Below are 23,536 nucleotides of genomic sequence, written 5' to 3'. Positions count from 1 at the left end.
GTGTGGGGTGGGATGGGGACCCCTCTCTGAGAATCCCGCTGATGTGGGTGAGGGGGACACCCAGGCAGATCGGGGACACTCAGGTACAGTGGGACACATGGGTGGGATGGGGTCACCTCAGTGGGATGGGGCCACCCTGGAGGTCACCCTGGGTGGGGTGGGGGGTTATCCTGTTACATGGAGGCACCCAGATGGGATGGGGGCACCCCAACAGGACAGGGGCACCCTCAGAGGATGAGGGCACCTGAAGAGGATAAGAGAAGGTAGGGACAACCTAAGGAAGAAGAGGGTACCCAGGTGGGATGGAGTGTCCTGGGTGGGATGGAGACACCCAGATGGGAGAGGGCACCCTGGATCTGGTTGGGGGGCCCCTGGATCTGACTGGAGGGACCCTGGGTGGGATGGGGGGCCCAGATGGGTTGGGGCGCACCGGGATGGGGAGGCGCCGGACAGGATGGGGGAAGCAGGGTGGGATGGGGGGACCCAGGACAGGATGGGGGTCCTGGATGGCATAGGGAAGCACTGGATGGGAGGTGGGGGAACCAGGATGGGACGGGGGGGACCCTGGATGGGGGGGACGGGACCTGAACGGGGGGACCCTGGATGGGATGGGGGCACCCTGGAAGGGATGGGGGTCCCGGACAGGCCGGGGGGACCCCAGATGGGCCGGGGGGGTGCCCCGTGTGGGACGGGGACCCCAGGACGCGCCGGGGACTCGCCCGGAGGTGGCGGGCACACGCCGCCGGCCGACTCCCGGTGAGCTCCGGGCGGGCGGCCGGGGCCCGATCCCCTCCGAGCGGGGCCGGGCCGGGCCGGGCCGGTCGGCGGAGCCGGTGGCGGGCGGCGGGGCGGTGCGATCGCCCTGCCCTGCCCCGCGGTGTCGGTTTGCAGCCGGGCTCCTCCTCCCCCCGCCGCCCCGCGCATTCCCGACCCTCCCGGGCGGCGGCGGCGGCGGCGGCGGAGGAGGGGGGCGGCGGGGCCGGACCCCCACCATGCCGCAGTTGGAGCCGGCGGGGGGGGACGACTTGGGGGCCCCCGACGAGCTCATCGCCTTCCAGGACGAGGGAGAGGAGCAGGACAAGGGCGCGGGGCGCGGTTCGGCCCACGGGGACCTGGACGAGCTCAAATCCTCCCTGGTCAGCGAGACCGAGAACCGCGGCACCGGCTCCGGCTCCGGCTCCGACACCGAGGTGAGTCCCGGGGGGGGACGGCGGAGGGAAGGAGTGGGGCGACGCGACCCCCGCCCGGCCCCGCTCACCCCCCCTCTCCCCGCAGGCGGAGCGGCCCCCGCAGCCCCGGGAAAGTTTCCAGAAGCCGCGGGACTATTTGGCAGAAGGTACCGGCTCCGCTCCCGGCCCCCCCCCACCTCCCCCCCTTCCCCGCTCCGGTCCCTGGTCCCCGCCGCATCCCCCCGGGACCATCCGACACTTCGCAACTTCTTTGTTTCCGCCCCCGGTTGCGGGCGGGACCCCCCCGTGCCGTGTCCCTCCCCCCCTCCGTCTCGTCGTCGTCGTCCCCCCTCCGTGTTCTTCCCCCCCCTTTCCGTGTCCTCCCCCCCTCCCCGGTGTCCTCCTCCCACCCACCGGAGGAACCGGTCCCGACCTCCGCCCCCCCCCGCGGTGAGCCTGGCCCCCACCGGCCCGAGGTCCCGCCCTCGCCCCCCCGAGGAACTGCCCCCCCCGGGACCCCCCATGCAGCCGGCATGCCCTCCCCCCCGGGGGCGACGGGTCCCGGGACCCCCCCCCGCCGCCAGCTCAGACCCCCGCCCCTCTGCAACCGGGACCCCCCTCCCGTGGGGACCGCGCCCTCCCCGCAGCTGGGACCCCCCCAGAAGGACCAAGGACACCCCCAAGGGACTTGGGCACCCCCAAAGGGACCTATACGCCCCCCCCCAAGTGGGGGGCTCAGACCCGTGATGACCCCTGCCTCTGCAACCGGCACCCCCCTGGGAGGAACGGGCGCTGGGACACCCCCCCCCCCCGCAGCTGGGAGCCCCCCAAAAGAAGCAAGGACACCCCCCAGGGACCTGAGCACCCCGGGAGGGACCTACCCATGACCCCCCCCCCCATGCCCGCCCCCTCCACGGGCCCCCCCCGCCGCCTCCTGACCCCCCCCTTCTCTCCCCAGTGGTCAGACGACAGCAAGATGGGGGTTTTTTTAAGGGCCCTCCCTACCCCGGCTACCCCTTCCTGATGCTCCCCGAGCTGGGCAGCCCCTACCTCGCCAACGGAGCCCTCTCCCCCGGCGGCGCCCGCACCGTAAGTGCCCCCCCCGACCCCCCCACCCCTTCCTCACACCCTGTCCCGAAGGAAGGCAACTGCCTGATGCTAACAAAAAAAAAAGGAAGAAGTTAGGTTTATTCCCCTAATAGGGGGACCAAAAAATATTTGGTTCACTTTGCCCCTTCCCGGGGGACTGCACCCCGGTGGGGGGGGGGGGTTGTGGGGAATTTGGGGGGGGGCGGACCTCGCCCCGGGCACCCAGCCCCGAAACCTGACCCTGAGCTGTGCAGCTTTTCTCATTTAAAAAGGGCTCCCTTCGACTTTTTAAAGCTCTTAATGGGCTGACATTGTCTGTCCCTCCTTTGGCGTTTAGAAAACTGATTAAGCAAATTGAGCGAGCTTTAGATGGGGGGGTGAGGGTGGGGGCACAAAGGCGAGTGGGATTGACACCCCCCCCCACCTCCACAGCATCCCTCTACACCCAAACCATCCCAAACACCAACCTGGTCCAGAATCATAAACCTAGTCCGGAAATACAGACCGGTTTTAGAAATACAGACTGCTTTTACAAATATAAACCTATTTTAGAAACATAACCTATTCCATACACATCGCTTACCTGCCTCAGTTTCCCATCCCGGTACCCCTGATGACATCGCCGGGGGGTTCTTTCCCAGCCCCGGGAGGGATGCGGTGCCCGGCCGTGGTACCCGCCGCATCCCGGGCCGGAGCATCGTGCCATGCTTGTGGTTTTTTGGGTGTATTTCTTGTGCCGGAGCCGCGGTGGTGACACCTGATGGTTGTAAGCACATTATTTGCCCGGGCTCTATAGAAAGCTGCGTTACCATATGGAATATATATAGGATGGCAAAAGTTGTTGCAATTAAAATGGCTTAAAATCCCCAGCATGGGCTTGCCGGCTGGGATCCTGCTTTCTGGTAGCATCGTGCGGGGAGCTTTCTATATTTTGGGGGTTCTCTTGCTTTTGCTTTATTGGAAGCAACTGGTTTGAATGGCCGTCGAGCGTAAATCCTGGGCTGGGGAGGGCGGGGGGGCCCTGGCCGGTGGATTATATAAATATTCCTGTGTTTGGCTGGCAGCTGGGTGCTGGATAAAGGTTATATTCCCAATTTGTCACTTTTGGTATTACTATGGTTTGGAGATGATGCACAACTGGCCACGATCCCAAATAGCGGCAAGGAATAAGGAATAATTAAAAGGGACCGGGGTTGGGATTCGTAGAAAACAGCCACTAACAATGATTTAATGAATCCCAGAAAGGGGGATTAATTAAAAGGGGCTGGGAGAGGACCTGATATCGCATCCCGGTTTTGGACCTGGGCTGATGATGTGCCTGGAGAAGGGCTGGAGGGATGAGTGGGGATGGGAAAGCCCCGGATTGGGGCCAAATCCTGCCAGATTGGGGTGTTTCTGTGTGGAGCTGAGCCTGGGGCGCCGAGCAAGTGAGGAGTGTCGTGGTGGGGCCAAACTTGGGGTGTTGGGAGGATTTTGCGGGCACGTGGAATGTCTCAATGGGACTGGGAGGTCTCTTGGAGCCAACTTTTGCTGTGCCGCTGGAGCAGGGTGAGGCCCTGCCATATCCTGCAGCCACTTGTGCAATGAAAGCGTCTGAGCTCTGCGCCGGTCAGCACCACCCCCCCCCCCCCCTTTTCCACGAGCTCCCACCGGAGCGCCAGCGCAGGGATCCCCTGGATCCCAGGACATCATCATGCTGGTGAGCCTGGATGGGGTCCAGCCGTACGCAGCATCCTCAATCCCGTACCGGATCTGGCTGGGCGCAGCATCCTCAATCGCGTACCGGCTCCAGCCAGGTGCAGCGTCCTTGATCCCATACTGGATCTGGCTGGGCGCAGGATCCCTGCACGACAGCATCGCCTGAGGGCACCGAGCTCTGCACCAACAAATCCGCCGCCTGCCCTCAGCCAGGGAAGCTTCAAGACAAGACCCAACACGTGAAGCGCAGAGGTGGTAGGAGGCGGGAGGCCACCGAGCAGACCTGGGAGCTTTTTTTCCTGTTTCCTTTTTTTTTTCCCCCCAGCCACTGGAGGAAATGGGCTGATCCACAGGATCTGGCCATCCTGGTGACTGTGGCATCCTTGCCATCCCTCAGCCGGGCTGCCACGGATTGAACCACGTGACTGTGCCGCGTGAAAAAGGAAGATTTTGGGGGAAAAAAACCCAAAAGGCAAATAATCTCTGTGCCCAGGAGATGCTCTGAGGTGGCAGCCTGGGAGGGCGAAGGATGCCAGGGCTGGACGTGCCCGTGGATGCAGGTGTTGGACCCAGCAGCAGTGAAACCACTGGAGGACTTGTTTTGGGGTAACAGACAGGGTAGCCAGGGCTCTTGCATCTCTCTGCTCCAAAATATTTATAAATCTGGAAAAGCGATGCCTTCACACGCCCTGAACCAGAATAATCACCTCCATACCTGTGCAAAGCTGCCAGGCACTGAAGCAATAGGATGCTCCTGCCATTCATCGGGATTAATTCACTTTGCTCCGATATCACCTGTGGTATTTCCAAATGGGACCCTGAAATTTGGGGTGTCCCCACCCCAGTATCTCTTTTCTGGCAATTCCTGGCCAGGGTGGTATTTTTGGGGGCTCCTCTAAGCCAGTGGAGGAATTTGGCAGGGTCTAATGGTGGCATTACTGTTCGGAGCAGTGTTTTAGCCTGGTTTTCCCCACGGGTGCACCGAGAATTGGGAATTGGGGACCCCCAAGGCTGAGTTTAGTTCCCTGGGATCATGGAGCCACGATTCCCAAAAATACGAAGGTACCCAAGGCGGGATGGAAAGAAAAAGCTCTGGGTATGCACCAGCACCGCACCGTGAGCTGGACAGATGCAAACCCCTGTTGCTGCTGTGCCAGATCCATTCCATCAGCATCATTTGGAGCTAGCGTCTTTTATCCCAAGCCCAGAACAAGCTGGATCCGTACTGGGGCAAAATCACACCCCGGCATCCTCCTCCGGCTCGGGGAGGGACGGGATGGGAACTGGCCACTCAGCATCCCCAAACCAGGCACAGCACTGCCAGGGAGGTGAAGGCAAGACCACGCATTAGCGGATAAGAAAAACCTCGCATGGGATTGTCATTATTTCCCCGCAAAAAGGCAGTTTAACCCCAGGAATTTGAGTCTGGAGGTGAGTATTTAAATAAACCTGAACATTCCTCAGGCGTGGAAATTCAGCCAAGGCACCCAAACAGCTCCCTGTGCCCCGCAATGATGCCATGCTGGTGTAATTAATGCACGCCAGTGTAATTAATGCACATTGGTGGGTTGTGGTCCCAAAATAAATCAGAAAAAAACCTCATAACCTGGGCTTGTTTCGGCTTTTTTTTTTCCCCCCCCCGTTCCTGAGATGAGCTCGCGATCCCCGCGTGGGCTGCAATACAGAGGCATATCTGTCTGCAAAAGAAAATATATCCTCTTAAATGCGTGGCTGCCAAGAAAAATGATTAAAATACAGATTTTTGGCAAGAAAAAGGGTTGCTCCGAAAACCGGGCGGGTCTTGCCGGAGGCTCCGGCGGCGGCTCTGGCTGAGCAGGGAGGGTTTTGGCATGCGCTCGTCGGGATGCAGGATGGAGGTGTTGGGATGTGGGGGTGGATTTTTTCGGCTGCGGGGCTCGCTCGGTGCTCAGCATCCTCTAACTGCGGCAGTTCGTCATTTGCCGGTTGAGGTCCGGGCACCTCTGTGAGATTTGCTGGTTTATTTGGGATTCCCCCCCCCCCAGCAGTGCAGGCTTCCTTCCCCACCTGGAAAATATTAAGAAAAAAAGGATTTTTCACACTTTTTGGCTTCTTCATCTCACCCCATGCAGCTGCCAGGCCGATCACATCCTTCCCGGCAGCGAACCCTCCCCATGCCTCAGTTTCCCCACTCCGAGGTGCTCCTGCCTGTTGAGCCTTCGCACACAATGGCCCCTTTATGTCTCCTCCTTAATTATGCTATTCGGCTAATTACCCTGGGTTTTTTGGGGGGGGTGCTAAATGAGACCTACAGGACGTTTCCACTACCCCCCCCAACTTCTCCCTCCTCCCTCCCTTTTCCAACACGATTCCCAAATTAAAGCAATGAAGTAAGCGCTCCGGGCGACTCTCATAAGACCTGGTTTTGTTAAGGGGACTTAACGCGCATTCATCATCTTTCTGGTATTCTGAGCAGCTGCTTTTCATTAGTTTTTCTTCCTTGAAGTCACTGGCGGGAGCGAGGGAAAGAGGAACCCAGAGAGAAGCGCCCGGCGCATCCCGGCCAGAGGAAGAGGAGGGTTAAGGGCAGGGGGGAGGTCGGGCTGGCGCTGTGTCCCATCTTTCCACGCTCGTAGTGGGGTTTGAGGGTGTTTTGGGGGGAGAGGGGATGGGTTGGCGTGTGATGGGCTGGGTGATGGTACCCCAGAGAGGAGGAGGAAGGCTTGATGGTGATGTGCGGCTTCATGGCTTGCTTTGCGTTTTGGGGTGGTTTTTGGCAGCAATGTCACCCTGCGCGTGCACCCTGGGAATCCCTGAGCCCCGGGAATCTCACCCAGAGCCACGGCAGAGGCCAGGGGAGGTTGGCAGGCTGTGAGGCCAGAAAAGCAGATGTCCCACGGGTCCTGCCAGAGGGTGGGGGGGTACAGAACCCCCCAGTGTCCCATGGGTGCTGCTGGGGGGAGCACAGGACCTTCTTGGTGCTCCCACGAGCCTGGGTGCAGTATTGCCCGGCAGGATGCAGAGATGCGTCTCCGGAGGTGTCAGCCCCCAGAATCATGGAGTTTGTGGCTGGTGGGGGCATGGCAGGGCAACGGGACCCTCTTTGTCCCAAATTTCTGCGGCAGCGTGGCTTCCAGCGACTTTTATTGTCGTCCCCGTACCTTGGATAGGATCTTAACCATTTTACATGTGCCAAAGTCCACCCGGGGGCTCGGAGCACTGTTAAAACACGCTCCCCATCCAGGCATCGCATCTTGCGTCTCCCTGAAACCGGGGATGCTCGGGGGGGGGGGGGTTCGGAGCCGGTGGGATTTTTTTTTTGCCGGGGCGGGGATGAGCCCTTTGCACCCGCTGGGATCCCCCCGGCGCGGATGCAGCCGTCGCCTGAATGCGGGATGAATGGAGCCATTCAGCGTGATGGACGGGAGCTGAAAGCTGCAGACAAAAGCCTCGGGGCAGCGGGTAAAACTTGTTGCCGCCAGGTTTGGGGAGCAGGGAGGGAACTGCTGGCAGTCGGGGGTCCTGGCTTGCACCGATCTTGTCTTGCTTAGCGGCTGGGTGTGCGCACAAGGGATGCTTGGGGTACCCACGGGTGAGGGGTGCTTGGGGTGCCTATGGCTGAAGGATGCTCGGGGTGCCCACAGGCGAGGGATGCTCAGGGTACCCACTGGTGAGGGCTGCTCAGGGTGCCCATGGCTGAGGGATGCTCAGGGCATCCCCCTGCCAAGATCACTTTGGGATGAGGCTGCACCCACAGGCTGCCCAGGAGCCGGCTTGGCCGGCATCCTGGCATCGCTCCAGCCCCTGCAAGCCTCATCCCGCTTCCTTCCATCCCTCCCATCTCGCCTTTCCTCTCACCGCCTTCCTCTGTGGAGCCGTGGCCGGGGCCAAGCTGTTTAGCAGATGCCAACCGGCATCGCCGGTGCGGCGACACGGGGATCTGTGGCTCGAGATAAGGGCAGCTTCAAGCGCCGCCTCTCCAAGCTCATCCCAAATGGGGTTTTGGGGGGTTTATTTTTCAGCTCCCAGCTACTTTTTCTGGTTTCCCATCCTGGTGCTGTTGCCATTTCCCACCCAGTTTGTGCCAGTGTCATTGTGCCGCTGACTGAGGGATTTAGGCTGCATCATGTGAATGGTTGAACATCCTTTATCCAGGGCTTGTGAATTCCCAGTGCTGCACCCATTCCCACTCCCAAACTGGTGTCCCCGCCAGGGATGGCCTTTGCCTGCCTTGTGTCTCCCTAGAAATGCCAGGAGGGGACACTGCGAGCCATTGGGACAACCCAAGACGCAGCATTGTGCCCCATATTGCCCCTTTGCAGCCCTTTAAAAACCCCAAACCCCTGGGAAAAGAAATAACCCCACCAGATATTTTGGGGGTTTGCCTTGGTGGGATGCAGGGATGCAGGAGACCCCCCAAAAGGTCTCATCCCCGCTGGAAACTGCCATCCTGGCGTTTGCGGCCAACATCTGGAGGAGATTATTTGGCTGGGAAGCAGCTTGGAGGGGAGCGAGGCGGGGACGGGGGGGCGGTGAGGATTTACGGCTTGTTTCTTGGGCTGTAAATCCCAGCTGTAATTGGGATTTCTCCCTCCCTAATTATCCGCGGGGAAGCGGAACGCAGCGGCTCCCCGCGCGGGCATGCGGGACGGGTGATGGGCTGTGCGGGGCTGGGATGCTATTCGGTTTTCCCTCCTTTTCTTTGGCATTAAGGTGATTTATTTCAGCTCGAAGGACACCCGATACCCAGCACAGGAAGACGAGAAACTGAGTCCTCTCTTTCCATTTCTTTCCGGCCCCTTCACTGCGTTCATTTCCAGTTCCACGGGGACAAAAATCCCCGTGGCTGGTGTATCACCGGTCTGTTCATTTTCCTTTTCCCCCTAAGTGGCACTCACTTTCCATGTCCCGTGATTGCCTTTGAGAAAGAACTTTTTCCCCGTTTCCCACCCTTTTTCCCCCTTTCCCACCCTTTTTCCCCCTCCCCCCTTTCCCCCTTTTTCCCCCTCCTTCCCCCCCCTTTCTCCCCCCTTCCCCCTCTCTTCCCCCCCTCTTCCCCCCATCTTGCTTTGCACCAAAACCTCCTTCACAGCAGCTCTGGGTTTTGCAGCCGCAGGACCTCCTGCCGGGGAAGATTTGGGAATTTTCCAGCTTTTTGCTCCCAGGCACAGAATTTTATCAAATCAGACGAAGCATCGAGCCTAGAATACCCATTCCTGCAAAAATCACATCTCTCTTTGACCCCCTAAGCTGTTAGGAGCCAAATTTGGCTGGTTTTATCCCAAATGAGACAGTGATGCTGCTCAGTGCTAGGATCTTGGGATGCAGCAGGACCGCAGCATCCAATACCCGGACAAAGATTTTCGTTAAACATCCTGCAAAACCCTATTTGCTGTCCCGATGCTTGGCCTTTCCCTTCTCCCCCGACAAGGTTTTGGGATGTATTTTGGGGAAAAAGGGCTGGAGTGGAGGCGGGAGGGGGAAGGGCAAGCTGTCAGTTATCCTGCAGCTGTGTAAACAGGCTGGGAGTGAGGAGGACTGGGGGGGCTCGGCGGGGGCTGCGGTGGGGCCACGTTCGGGCTTGCCAAGCCCAGAGGCTTTGCAAAGCCCCAGGAATTCAGGCTGGAAAAGGGGATGGTGTGGGGACAGGCGATTTGGGGTCATCGTCCCCCACCACCTGCCCCAGGCTGCTCCCAGGGATGGAGGTGGCATGGGAGGGATGGACAAGTGGGGATGTGCCAACGGCGTGCTTCTCTGGATGTTTTCCAGCTCACCCATGGGTTTTTTTGGGATAGGGATGAAGTGGCCGGCTGCCGGCATCGCGTGGATCTTCTTGCCGGCACCGGTGATTCCTGCAGGGTCATCTCTGGGCTGGAGCATGCGCAGGCAAAGGGAAAAGCCAGCATGGAGGCTTTCCACCCCCAGCGCCTGCCGGTAGTGTTTTACCCAGAAAAGTGGCAGCGTGGGTCCCAAACAGACCTTTTCTCTCCCAAAATGAGAGGCTGGTGGTCGCCAAGCCTGAGCCTTTGAGCCCAGCGGACAGGAGCACGCTGCGACCCCATGCCGTCTCACCGGGACGTGCAACATCAGGACAAGTGACATCGGGACGGGCAATGTTAGGATGTGCGACGTCAGGAGGACAGGCAGTGTCTGGAGATGTAACACCAGGACCGGCAATGCCGGGATGCGCAGTCCTGGGATGTGCGATGCCGGGAGATGCAACGCTGGGACACGCAACGCTGGGACACGTGATGCTCGGGCATGGAAGTCCAGGACTTGAGATGCTTTGACATGCAACACCAGGACACAAAATGCTGGGACATGCAATCCTGGGACGTACGACGCCGGGATATGCAATCCTGGGACATGAGATGCTGGGACATGTAACACCGGGACACACGACACCTGGACACGTGATGTCAGGACATACAATGCCAGGACACACGATGCTGGGACATGCCACACCGGGACACACAACAGTGGGACATTTTATGCCAGGCCATGCGATACTGGGACACGCAGCACCAGCCCTGCTGCCAGCCAGGACTTTTTCCAGCAGCACTTTTCCCTCTTCCCAGGGAAAACATCTCAGCCAGGATCGAGTCCCACGTGCGGAAGAGGAGAGGAAATCCGCTCATTAAAGCCCCTAATTGGGTATTAGGGGATCCCACGGCGTTTGCATCTCCTCCTCGAGCGTGGAGGCGAAACGCCGCCGCTGCCGCCACACGGCACGACCCCCCCTGCCCCGGCACGCTGGCTCCTGGCATGCCACCGCCACCACCCCTTCCTCCAGCTGCTGGGGCCACAGGGCGGCCACCGGCGGGGGCTCACCCCACCCCAGGGAGGGGATGGACAGATGGACAGGAGGCTTCATTGTGGTCCTACTGCTCTGGCAGGGAAGGGGTTAACTCCCTGCTTTTAATTGGGGGGTGGCTGGTAACGAGGAACCAGAACTTGCTCTAATCTCTCTGGAATGTGACCGATTTTCAACTATTTTCTTCTTCTTTTTTTTTTTTTTTTTAATAGCTCCAATCTGCCGCTCGCGCGCGGTTCCCGCACGTGGTGGTACAGTGGGAGCTGTGTCCAGGCTGGGGCCGAGGGGAAGGGGGGGGCTTCATTTTTCCACATTACCACTGAACCGTTCGCCAGCTCCCCCCCTCTTTGTATATTTTGAAAGGGTCCCCCCCTTCCTCTCCCCTCCCCGGCCTCCTGAAACGGCTTCAAAATGAGAAGCAGCCTTTTATATACCCGGCCTTTCCCCAGCCGCCGTCCCCCAGCGGCTTCTCTGCTTACAGAATAGACGAGAAAGCCCCCTTTGTGATGGGGGCAGTGGGCAGGGGACGGCGAGGCGGAGCCGAAGGCGCCCATCGGGGATGCGGGGGGCATCTCCTGCCTCGCCCCGGCACGGCCCCAGGGATGGCGAGGGACTGCGTGCGGCGGTGGCCTGGTGTGGTGGTAGGGGTGGCGGGGCACCTCGCACAGCATCCGAGCGTGGCTACAGGGATGCTCAGGGCATCTCATGTATCACTCTGGGCACGGTCATGGGGATGTCGGGATATCTCGTGTGTTGTCCCAGAGCAGCCGTGGGGATGCTCAGGGTGTCTTGGACCGGCATGGCCACGGGGAGGTTGCGATGTCCCATGCGTCGCCTTGGTGTGGCTGGAGGGATGCTCCAGGCATCTCGTGCCTCACCCCAGGCGTGGTCGGGGGTGTCGGGACATCTCGTGCGTCAGCCAAGCACAGCCATGGGGACGCTCTGGGCATCTCATGCGTTGGCTTGGCACAGCCATGGGGATGTTGGGGTGTCCTGCGTGTCACCTTGCGCCTCACCCCAGGCATGGTTGTGAGGGTGTCGGGACATCTCGTGTGTCACCCAAGCACAGCTATGGGGATGCTCTGGGCATCTCATGCATTGCCCTGCGTACCATCGTGGAGACGTCAGGATATCTTGTGTGTTGCCCCGGTGTAGCCGTGGGGATGTTAGGGCATCCCCTGCATCACGCCAGCATGGCCATGGGGATGCTCAAGGTGCCTTGTGCATCGCCCCACTATGGCCGTGGGGATGCCGGGGCACCTCAGGCATCACCCCAGCTGCGGATGCTGCTGCATCCAGCCTGGGAGCATCTCTAGCCGAAACCCTCTCCCCGTCCACACGACGCTGCAGCTTCGGTGGCGCGTGGTGCGGCAGCGACGGCGCTCGGCTGTTTGGAACCAGCCCGGAGTTGTACGGCAGCCAGACCCCGGGGCTTCCCCGCCGCAGCCCGGCCGCTTTGATCACCCAGATTTGGAAGATGCATCAAAGCCAGCGCTTCAGGAAACGGCTCCTACTGTACCGGGGAGCGCAGGGTGTGTGGCAGGTCACGGCGCGAGCCCGCACGGGTCACGGGGCCGCTTGCATACCAAGCGTGCTCCGAGCGCGCACAGCACCCTGGCTCCCTGCCTCCTCCGCGACCGGCCTTCGGAGGAGCGGCCGAGGGCTGGGTCTGGTTATGGCTCCCCGGCACTGACGGGTCCCTCTTGCCGCTATTTTCCTAGTAGTGCCAAAAATCTCCGCGGGGAGAGCGCGCAGAGGCATCGGGACCAGGATGCTGGAGCATCCCTGTGTGCGGGATGGTGATGGGACTTGGGGTGCCTGGTTTAGGCAGCGAAGCAGATTTTTGGGGGGATCCCCTGTGCCGGTGGCTGCGGGAACAGTTGGCTCCCGGGAAATCCTCATCTCGGGCTTTGTCAGGACCATGCTGCGGCCAGTGGGGTTTCCTGCAGTGCCTTTGTGGCGGTGCCATCGGCACGGGGTGGCCCGGGTTTGCCAGCGGGATCGTCCCCATGGCTTGTGGGCTCCCGGCACGCCCTGGCAGGTAGTGCCGTGTCTTCACCTGGGTTTGCCAGGCTGCTGGGATGTGTTGGTGAGGTTGTAGCTTACCCAGAGGTGCGGGTCCGAGTGCTGGCAGGATGGGGGGTGCTGGGGGCATGCTGGAAGAAGTGCTGGAGATGGAGGGGGAATACGGGAGATGGGGGGGGAAGATACTGGAAATGCAGGAGGGTGGCTACTGGAGATGTAGGAGGGACACTGGAGAAAAAGGGGGGGATACTGGAGGTGCGGGAGGAGATGCAGAATGGATGCTGGGGGTGTACTAGCGATGCAGGAGGGGATGTAGGGGAGATGTTGGAGGGGATGGGGGGTGCAGGAAGGGATGCAGGGGGGATACTGGAGATGCAGGAGGGGGTGCTGGAGACTGGGGGAAAGTGGGAGGTGATGCGGGAGAGGGATACAGGACACTTTTGGGGGCTGCAGGAGTCAGTGCAGGCAGGGATGCTTCTGTCCAGCCGTGGAAGGATTAACGCTCCCCGCAGCTCCTCTCTGGGTTTTCCTTCCAGCTGCTTCAGATCAGGAAGGTTTGTATGGTGGCAGGGAAATTCCTACACGCAGCTGCAGCCCGTCCAGGCCACATTCCCCAGCCCCGGCATCTCGCGGGACGCGCCTCCCTCCCGCCGTCTGCCGGGAAATGCCTCCGGCCCCCCTCTGCCGAAAAACACAACACAAAGCACCTTTCTTTCAGGGGCCGCTTACGTCTAGTGCCAGGGAGACAAACCCGTGTGTCGAAGCAAAGTTTAACCCAAGGAGGGAGAAAAGCCCCCCCCCAAGCCCCATATTTGCCTCCTTCCACCCCTTGTTGCAATATGGGGCTGGTTTCTTGCACTCCGGTAATTCAGGGTTGGTGCTGGTACTCTGAGGACTGGGGACCGGGGACAAGGAGGGCACCCCCTGGCATGGGGACCACCCCGAGGCTGAGCCCCACAGGCGATTGCAGCTCGTGTCAGGCATCACCACATCCCCAAAAGTCTGGTTTTGGGGTAGGGTAAGAGTAAGGCAGCATCGGCGCAGGCGGGTTGGAAATTGCGGGGAGGGAATGTGGGGGCTCGGGGCTCCCCAGCAAGACAGCACCATTTTGGGGCGGTGATTTGGGATTTAAGATTTGGGGCTTTGCACCATTTAGGACAGAGATTTGGGGTTTGGGGTTTTGCACCATTTGGAGCAAGGATTTGGGATTTAGGATTTGGGGCTTTGCACCATTTATGGGGTCTGTAGGGGCATATAGGGCTGAAAACAGCCCCGTGTGCCCCCAAAACCCCTTTGCCACCAGCCCATGGTGTCCTCCGTGGGTTGGGGTGTCCCCGGCTGAGCATGCAGCTGGGGCTGGGGGAATGTTTTGGGGCCAAGGGGTGTTTTGGGGCTGGGGGGGGGTGTTTCCGGGCTGGCAGAGGGCATCAGCCCGGCTCTCCTGCAGTACCTGCAGATGAAGTGGCCGCTGCTGGACGTGCCTGCCGGCGCCACGCTGAAGGACAGCCGCTCGCCCTCGCCCGCGCATTTGGTAAGAGCAGCCAAGTCCCACAGGGGTGATGGGTTTCTTGGGGGAAAACCCCACTCTGGCCACCCGTCATGCTGATACGACGCCCATGGGGGTGGGTTTTTTTGGGGGGGTGGCCATTGTTTCACCCTCCCATGTGCTCTCCCTTGCTGCCACGCAGTCGAACAAGGTCCCGGTGGTGCAGCACGCCCATCACATGCACCCGCTGACGCCGCTCATCACCTACAGCAACGACCACTTCTCACCGGGCTCGCCACCCGGCCACCTCTCACCGGAGATTGACCCAAAGACGGGTGAGCACGGGGATGGGGGGCACACAGCATCGGCCAAGCTGGGACACGTTCAGTTGGGCAAAGGGACCGTGACAGTATCGGTGCCGTGCTGGGAGTGGGGTGCTCTCCCTTGGACGGTCCCTCTGCTTGCCGGATGGTTTTCACATCCTGGTCCCTGCGTGGTGGGAAGGGGACGCAGCCGGTGGCCAGGGATGGGTCCTCACCTGGTCACGGCTTTGGTGGGGGTGCGTGGGGATCCCTCCAGGTCTCCGTTATGGTTGTCTCAGCATCCTCTCCCTGTGCTCCAGATGGGCAGATGGGTGCTGGGAGAGAGATGGGGTGCTCAGAGGGAGATGAGATGCTTGGCAGCAGATGGGATACTCGGAGAGAGATGGGGTGCTGGAAGGAAATGGGGTGCTGGGAGGGAGACAGAATGCTCGGAGGGAGACGGAGTGCTCAGAGGGAGGTGGGATGCTTGGAGGGAGACAGGGTGTTCGGAAGGAGATGGAGTGCTCAGAGGGAGGTGGAGCATGCAAAGGGGGGATACTTGGGGAAGATGGGGGTGCTCGGAGGCAGACAAGGTGCTCGGAGGTCAACAGAGCGCTCAGAGGCTGCCATGTCCATGTTTTAACACCAGTTCCCCTTCGTCTGCAGGAATCCCACGGCCGCCGCACCCGTCCGAGCTGCCCCCCTATTACCCACTGTCGCCAGGAGCCGTGGGCCAGATCCCACACCCGCTGGGCTGGCTTGTGCCGCAGTAAGGATGGGCTTGACCCTGGGCCGGGGGCTCGCTCCCACCTCTGCGTCCCTGTTCCCGGGCAGGTCCCGTGAGCTCCACATCCCTCTGAGACCCTCCTCCTCTTCCCACTTTATCCACTTTTTTCCCTGTGAGCTCAGTGGGATGCTGAGGGCTCGTGTGGGGTCTGGGAATGGAGGGGTTCCCCACCGCTGGCCATAGTGGGAATCATCAGGATGGAGATCGGCCGGAGACCGGTCCAAGGGCCCCTGTGAATTGGGGAGAGATTTTTTTTCCACTAAAGCTTGTGCTTTTGCAGGCAAGGACAGCCCGTGTACTCCATCCCACCCGGCGGCTTTCGGCACCCCTATCCCGCCCTCGCCATGAACGCCTCCATGTCCAGGTGGGTATCGGCAGGAATGAGGGGCCCTCCTTGGGTGTCCCAGAGCTGGCAGCGGGTTTTTGGCCGCTTCCCTGAAGCTGATGCAGGACTCAGCCCTGCAGCGGCATCAGCAGTGGGTGCTCCTGGGGAGACCCTGCTCTGCATGGGCACAGACCAGTCCCAGGGGGTTGTGGTGGCCTCCTCAGCCACAAATGCCCCCAGGAGGGTGCGGATGGTCCCCATGGGTGGGGAAAAAGTGAAATCCCGTAGGGTCAGGGAATGGCTTAAGTTGGGTCCATGTTACTGTCCTGCACAAGCTGGGGCAGGATCCAGTGTAAAACCAGACCCCCAGCTGGGTTGAGGCTGGCGGTTCCTTAACCCAGGAGGGTTTGGGGTAGAAACTGGGGGCTGTTGGTGCCCGCGGGGAGCTGATGAGCCTTCTCTTCCCACTCCCTCTGCTGCAGTTTGATGTCCAGCCGTTTCTCCCCGCACATGGTCCCACCACCCACCCACGGGCTGCACCCCTCGGGCATCCCGCACCCGACCATCGTCTCGCCCATCGTGAAGCAGGAACCCACCCAGCCCAACGTCAGCCCCGGAGGCAACTCGTGAGTGGGGGGCGGGAGCTCATCCCCTGGGTGCCCTGCACGGTGCAGTGCAGGTCCTGACCCGCCGTCCCGCTCGTTGCAGGAAATCCCCTGTCACTGTGAAGAAGGAGGAGGAGAAGAAACCCCACATCAAGAAGCCGCTCAACGCCTTCATGTTGTACATGAAGGAGATGAGGGCCAAGGTGGTGGCCGAGTGCACGCTGAAGGAGAGCGCTGCCATCAACCAGATCCTGGGCAGACGGGTATGGGCATCGCCCTTGGCATTAGCTTCGTGCCCACACGCTGCCCCGTTTGTGACCTTAAAATGGCTTTCAGCCCCCTTTACCTCTCCCCACGGCTGGGTCCCTTGACCTGGGGCATTGCCAGCCCAGGAGATCCCAGGAAGCTGGTGGGGACCTGGGTGGCAACAGGACAGGGTGGGCTGGGAGCTCTGCAGGCCCAGGGCAGCGTGTCCTCCAGGCCAGCAGCGTGGCTTTGGGGCTTCTATCGGGGTTTTGGGGTTTGCAGCATGGCTTTGGGGTTTGCAACATGGCTTTGGGGTTTGCAGCATGGCTTTGGAGTTTCTATTGGGGTTTTGGGGTTTGCAGCGTGGCTTCGGGGTTTGCAGCGTGGCTTTGGGGTTTGCAGCGTGGCTTCGGAGTTTGCAGCATGGCTTCGGGGTTTGCAGCGTGGCTTCGGGGTTTGCAGCGTGGCTTCGGGGTTTGCAGCATGGCTTTGGGGTTTGCAGTGTGGCTTTCGGGCTTCTAGCGTGCCTTTGGGGTTTGCAGCATGGCTTTGGGGTTTGCAGCATGGCTTTGGGGCTTCTAGCATGGCTTTGGGGCTTCTAGTGTGGCTTTGGGGTTTGCAGCGTGGCTTTGGGGTTTGCAGCATGGCTTTGGGGTTTGCAACATGGCTTTGGGGTTTGCAGCGTGGCTTCGGGGTTTGCAGCGTGGCTTTGGGGTTTGCAGCGTGGCTTCGGAGTTTGCAGCATGGCTTCGGGGTTTGCAGCGTGGCTTCGGGGTTTGCAGCGTGGCTTCGGGGTTTGCAGCATGGCTTTGGGGTTTGCAGCGTGGCTTTGGGGTTTGCAGCGTGGCTTTGGGGTTTGCAGCGTGGCTTTGGGGTTTGCAGCATGGCTTTGGGGTTTGCAGCATGGCTTTGGGGCTTCTAGCATGGCTTTGGGGCTTCTAGTGTGGCTTTGGGGTTTGCAGCGTGGCTTTGGGGTTTGCAGCATGGCTTTGGGGTTTGCAACGTGGCTTCGGGGTTTGCAGCGTGGCTTTGGGGTTTGCAGCGTGGCTTTGGGGTTTGCAGCGTGGCTTTGGGGTTTGCAGCGTGGCTTTGGGGCTTCTAGCGTGGCTTCGGGGTTTGCAGCGTGTCTTCGGGATTTGCAGCATGGCTTCGGGGTTTGCAGCGTGGCTTCGGGGTTTGCAGTGTGGCTTCGGGGTTTGCAGCGTGGCTTTGGGGTTTGCAGTGTGGCTTTCGGGCTTCTAGTGTGGCTTTGGGGTTTGCAGCGTGGCTTTGGGGCTTCTAGCATGGCTTTGGGGCTTCTAGCATGGCTTTGGGGCTTCTAGCGTGGCTTCGGGGTTTGCAGCGTGGCTTTGGGGCTTCTAGCGTGGCTTCGGGGTTTGCAGCGTGTCTTCGGGATTTGCAGCATGGCTTCGGGGTTTGCAGCGTGGCTTCGGGGTTTGCAGTGTGGCTTCGGGGTTTGCAGCGTGGCTTTGGGGTTTGCAGTGTGGCTTTCGGGCTTCTAGTGTGGCTTTGGGGTTTGCAGCGTGGCTTTGGGGCTTCTAGCATGGCTTTGGGGCTTCTAGCGTGGCTTCGGGGTTTGCAGCGTGGCTTCAGGGTTTGCAGCGTGGTCTCTTCTCCCCCCTGCAGTGGCACTCACTGTCGCGGGAGGAGCAAGCGAAGTACTATGAGCTCGCACGGAAAGAGCGGCAGCTGCACTCGCAGCTCTACCCGACATGGTCGGCGCGGGACAACTATGTGAGTGTGGCCCCCCACAAGCCCCATGGCCCCAGGGACTGGCCGGGAGGAGGTCTCCCCTCCTGTCCCCTTGCCGGGTTCCTGGATGGTTCCTGTCCCAGGGGGTTTGGCTGGTGGGAGGTTGCTTGCTGTGCTTGGGGAGGTCGGTGTTTGGGGTGCTGGGGGCGGTGGGTGATGGTGCTGAGTCGCTGGGGATGCTCTGCTGCCGTCAGTGGCTCCTGCATCCCCGTGAGCTGCTCTGGGACACCGTCAGCCCCATTTCTCATCCGTCAAGCAGCCGCCAAGGGCTCTCTGGTGGCAGAAAGCCACGTAGGGACTTTATAATATTTTCCAGGGCAAGAAAAAGAAGAGAAAGCGAGAGAAGCTGGCCCAGCAGCAAAGCCACGACACAGAGAGTGAGTATCCCCCCTGCCAGCCTCCTCCCTCCTCCGGCTTTCGGCCGCTCACGCCGTCCTCCATTGTTCGCAGGCTCCCTGGCATCCAAGAGCAAGAAGCCGTGCGTGCAGTACCTGCCAGCCGAGAAACCGTGCGACAGCCCCGCGTCCTCCCACGGCAGCATGCTGGATTCGCCCGCCACGCCGTCGGCCGCCCTGGCATCCCCGGCTGCACCGGCTGCCACCCACTCGGAGCAGGCGCAGCCCCTCTCGCTCACCACCAAGCCGGAGGCCAGGGCTCAGCTCGCCGTGCATTCGGCCGCCTTCCTCTCGGGCAAAGCCACCTCCTCTTCTTCCTCCTCTTCTTCCTCCTCTTCCTCCTCCTCGAGCCTTGGCAGCCCACCCTCGCTCCTCTCCAGACCCATCCCCTTCACCTCGGTGCCCTCCACGGCTCTCCTGGCCTCGCCTCCGTCCTTCGCGGCCGCCATCCCGTCCCCGCAGGCTGCCCTGGCCGTGCTGCAAACGCAGCCCCTTTCCCTGGTCACCAAACCTGCTGACTAAGGGAAAAACTCGTGCCCCCCTCGTCCTGTCCCGTCTGTCCCCTCCCTGCTGTACATTGCAGAAGCCACAATCAAGATTCAAACGCAGCCAAAACCATTATTGGTCAATATTTGACCCTTTCTGAACTCTTTTGTAAGCAGACTCTGGAGGAAGGGGCTTTCTGCTCAGAGCTGCTGCCAGCAGTCGACCTAAAGACCGTTTTTATTAAAAAAAATGAAAAAAAGGAAAAAAAAAAAGAAAATAAACCCTCCACAAGCTGCCGACGATGGAAGTCTCCTGCGAGCTGACCATGGGCGCGAGCTGAGTGCCCGTCGCTGCTGCAGGGCACGGTGCTGCTGATGGCCCGGTGCTCCCACGCATGGGCATGCCAGCACCGAATGCGGCGGGCGCTGAGCTGGGGCCGGCGCTCCGTCCTGGAGGCAAGAGCAGAAACACCGGCTACCGACCCGGTGCCTCTGGATGCTCCCGAGTCCTCCCGTCCTGTGGCTCTGCTCCCAGCCACGGTGATCGCCTTCGCTCCGTCCTGGCGAGGAGCCGGATCCTGCCCTGAGGATGCTGCACCGTCGGCCCTGCTCCTTCCCGTGGTCGTGCTGGGGTGGGCAGGATCTGGGGCTGAGCCCTGGGGGGGGGGGGGTTCCCCTTGAAACCCTGTTATTTTTCACAAAAGGAAATAAAACTACAGCTGCAACTTGCTGCGTGAGCGTGGTCAGTGGGGGAAGCACTCGCTCCTTGCCCATCACCACCTTCTCCACACCAGTGTCGCTGTGCCCCAGGAAGCATCTCGGGATGGGGCTGCGGTCCAGCCCCAGAGCGGGGCATGGGGCCAGGCATGGCCCCAGCCTGAAAGCACCACCCAGACGACTCCATCAATGGGTACAGGGTGATTTTGGGGTGTCCATCACAAACCTGTGATGGAGCGAGTGGGCAGTGTACGGTTTGCTGGAGAGATAGAGGCAGCAGGATGCAGGGGATTAGGTAAACCAGGTCGGGGGGTGCCTGAGCAGCCAAGGAGTGCGAGTTACTGGTGCGTATCTCATGGCCAGAACTGCAGGATGCCCTGTGCCAGCTTCTTCCAAACCAGGAATGAAGACAGATTAGGATGAAAAAGGACCTGCACAAAAGCAACCCAGGGTCACCCAGTGGATTTTCAACCAATCTTAAGTTTTCTGTCAGTTTGACACGTGAGCTAATCAAGACTCTTTGTCTCGCTGTTTTTTTAACAGGAAAAAAACTACCTCCAAGTTTTCCTGTTGAAAGTCACTATTTTATTTGCTTTTGCAGGTTTAATTCCGACCTGCGCCTGCCCAAAGGTGATTTGTGGTGTTTATAGTCCTGTTTTGTTCCCCTTTCTGAATTTCTTGGCTAATTTCCAGTTCCCAGGACCCTGCCTGGCTCCTCTCTACCTGTGCCAGTACTGTGCTGTGGGGACCATGGTGTCCTCAGGCTCCCAGCCCGTGGTGGTGGGCAACGTCCAATCCATCACTATTGGTGATGGGCTGAGCCCTTCCTGTGGCTGCTGGCCCTCTGGCTCTCATTTTGGTGGGTGTCTTTGCTCATTTGGTGGAATAAATGATGCCTTTGCCTCCTGTTGTGACATTTCTCTTTTCCTTTCCAGTGCTGAGCTGGTGTGAGAAGCCACTGGGGAAGTATTTTTAGCAAACTGGAGGAGCAGCAGATGTCCATCTGCAGGTAGAGGGGAAAAGGGACCATCCTGGTGTCTTGTCCTTAAGGAAGACGGCGTCCGCATTTACCAGATGTTGTGTGAGACAAGTGCGTGCCATGGGATGACGCTGGCGTCTGTAACCCCAGTGGATGACACCTGGATTCAAGGATTCCTATTTCCATATTGGAGCTGGGCGGAACTACCAAAAAAGTACAGCCAAGTGATGCCTCCAGCTATGGGTGCAGACAAGAGCACAGCCTCGAGCCCTTGCATGAGCACCAGGGACACGTTCTGGGCAAACACTAGCTCACGTAACCTTGTGAAAGCTCCAGATGACTTCTGCAAACAGTGTCAGTACCTCCAGCAGGAGCACAACTTCTCCCACCCAGCGGAGGATCATCTTCTGGACTGGAAGTGACAGCTTAAATTCACAGCTCAGAGCATCCCGGCTGGGTGGTAGCTCCCAAAATCTTTGCTTTAAGGGGTCCCGGCTAGTTGAAAGCATCAGCAGTGAGAGGAGCCTGCAGCAGACCCAGCTCCTGCATACCGGTTTCTTGGTGGTGACCACCAAAGCCTCTGAGCATGACAAAGTGCCTGGAGCATTTTTGTTCATTGTTGCACCCAAGACAGCCCCGAACTCAGTCAGCGTTTCCGTTCCACGCACAAAATTGTTTAAAGTTCCTGCTTTCAAAGCACAAATTTGTAAATGCTGGGATAGGGCACGATTGCTCCACAACAGCACCCAAGAGGACCAGCCACAATGCTTTAATTAATGGCATCCTGATAGCATGTCGCGTGGTTGTGCGAGATCCAGGACTGAGAGGATTAGAGTGTCACCCAAAACGTGCGTGGCCATCATTTGAAAAGAGGCAAAACATAGCTTTTTTTAGAAAGGCTGTTCCAAGAAACTGGTTTTCTGCAAGGAACGTCTGGATCGCATGCAGCCTTGCTCTCTCCAACACCAGGAGCAGGCTGCAGACAAACAACTTCTTGAATTAGATTTCATGGGAAATTAAAGGCATGAAGAGACCTGTCACAAGAATTAAAGTCTGAACCGGAGCCAGACAGCTTCAAACAGATGTTGGACTTCAGCAGGAGAATATTTCTTTGTTTTACTCGGCATTTTCCCATACAGAAAAGGAACATCTGTTCTGATGCTTTCGCAGTGCTCCTAAACTGAGATAGGTTTATCCCTAGATTATCCCCTGCTAGAAGAGAAGCAACTGGCCACCAAAGCCCTCTTGGCTTCGCCCCTCCTGCAGAAGAGGGCCAGACCAGTTACATGTTGCTCCCGTCTCAATGAACACACTGAAGCTATCTGAACCAGGTAGCTGGTCGTGGTATCTGTATATCCTCATGCTCGCAGCGGTGCAGCTAGATGTAAATGTTGCATGCAGACTGATTATCGATAGAAAACTCATTCCTTAGCAGGGTTTTCTTTGTCCTCTTGGAGGTGCTTCAATAAGAGGAAAATTCTGGGCTTTGTTGCAGAAAAACCTGAATATCCAGCGTGTTTCAGTTTGGGCTGTTGTGGCAAGGAGGTCTGGTAGCCCCTCTCCTCTTTTTTGGACAAGTTTTGGACTACATTTCTCACGATGCTTAACTTATCCTCAGACCTGGGAGCTAAAATCGAGCCAGGCAGCCCAGGGTGCAGGAGCAAGCCATGCGTGGAGGTCCTGGGGAGCTCTGTAGCAGTATTTCTCAGTTACAAGAATTCACTTTTCAAACTTGCAACAAAAAAAACAACTTTGTGGCCAAAGATTCCTGATTTTTCCTTTGGTCCCCTGAGAAAATGAGGCGTCTGCCACTGCACCCTCCCTGGTCCTGCATCATAGATTACTTTTTTCATAGGGTGCATCTCAACCACATCCAACAAAGGGGAAAAGCTCAGGGAGGGAATGAAATGGTGTCCCATGGAGAGTTGGCAGCAGAAGGAAGGGATAGCATGGTGTAAAGAGCAGGGAGAGGTGGGACAGCCAGATTCTGCCTTAGCTGAGAGGCATGAAACAGCTGGGACAGGGGACGTCGTGCCAATGACAGGGTCCCCGTTGCTCTCCCAGCTGCAGCAGACGTTGCCGTTTGAATGCACAGGTCAAGACAGTATGAACACCACGCGGGGCTAAGCCACAGCTGTGCGGAGGTGGGGTGAGGTGGACCTACTCGTTTGGGCTTCACCATCATCTCCAGTGTGCAGGTCCACGGAGAAAGGCCAAGAAGCAGCAGGAGGTACGGCCAGGTGGGAGAGCTGGGAGCAGCCGGGTGAATGATGAAAGTGGAATTGGGCGGCCGTGTTCTTGGGAAATACACATTCACTATCATTGCCACCCACTCCCAGAGTGAAATGAAGTTCAAGATGTGCCTGATGTCTCCTGGGTGGGAATACTCCAGCTGAGCACTGGGCTGCATTGCGGCACATAGGCAGCACCAGGAATGGCAGAGGGAGAGGGGAGGATGCACCTGTGAGTCCGTCCCTGTCCAGAAACATGATGTACAGTAAGAAAAGATTTAAAATCTCAATTAAAAGGTGCCATTTTTATGATGAGCCCAGCCCTAAACTCGCTGCAGCTATGGTGGGGTTTTTATTGCCGGGAGCTGGCAAACGTCTCGTTAAGAGCTTGTCAAGAGCAAACTTCTGGGAGACCTTGCTCTGGTGTGCCGATAGCATCTGGGAGCCAGCTT

General features: G+C 59.2%; 1 protein-coding gene across 2 annotated transcripts; it reads left to right on the top strand.

Moving 5' to 3' along the window:
- Nucleotides 1-19,924, top strand: TCF7L1 (transcription factor 7 like 1). 2 transcript variants are annotated; one of them, XM_075043752.1, is made up of 13 exons: nucleotides 1-83; nucleotides 1,059-1,190; nucleotides 1,276-1,336; nucleotides 2,128-2,258; nucleotides 14,222-14,305; nucleotides 14,463-14,595; nucleotides 15,229-15,331; nucleotides 15,630-15,713; nucleotides 16,157-16,300; nucleotides 16,383-16,542; nucleotides 18,152-18,259; nucleotides 18,594-18,654; nucleotides 18,728-19,924. In XM_075043752.1, exons 1-13 carry the CDS (start codon nucleotides 42-44, stop codon nucleotides 19,192-19,194), a joined length of 1,710 nt encoding a protein of 569 aa, XP_074899853.1. In that variant the 5' UTR covers nucleotides 1-41; the 3' UTR covers nucleotides 19,195-19,924. The 2 variants fall into 2 exon arrangements, with proteins under 2 accessions (XP_074899853.1, XP_074899852.1); XM_075043751.1 differs by lacking the exon at nucleotides 1-83 and having other exon boundaries at nucleotides 916-1,190.
- Nucleotides 19,925-23,536: the final 3,612 nt, after the last annotated feature.

Source organism: Buteo buteo, chromosome 12, assembly GCF_964188355.1.
Source record: "Buteo buteo chromosome 12, bButBut1.hap1.1, whole genome shotgun sequence".
In the NCBI taxonomy this organism is placed as follows: Eukaryota; Metazoa; Chordata; class Aves; order Accipitriformes; family Accipitridae; genus Buteo; species Buteo buteo.
This window is presented reverse-complemented; position numbering and strand designations above follow the sequence as displayed.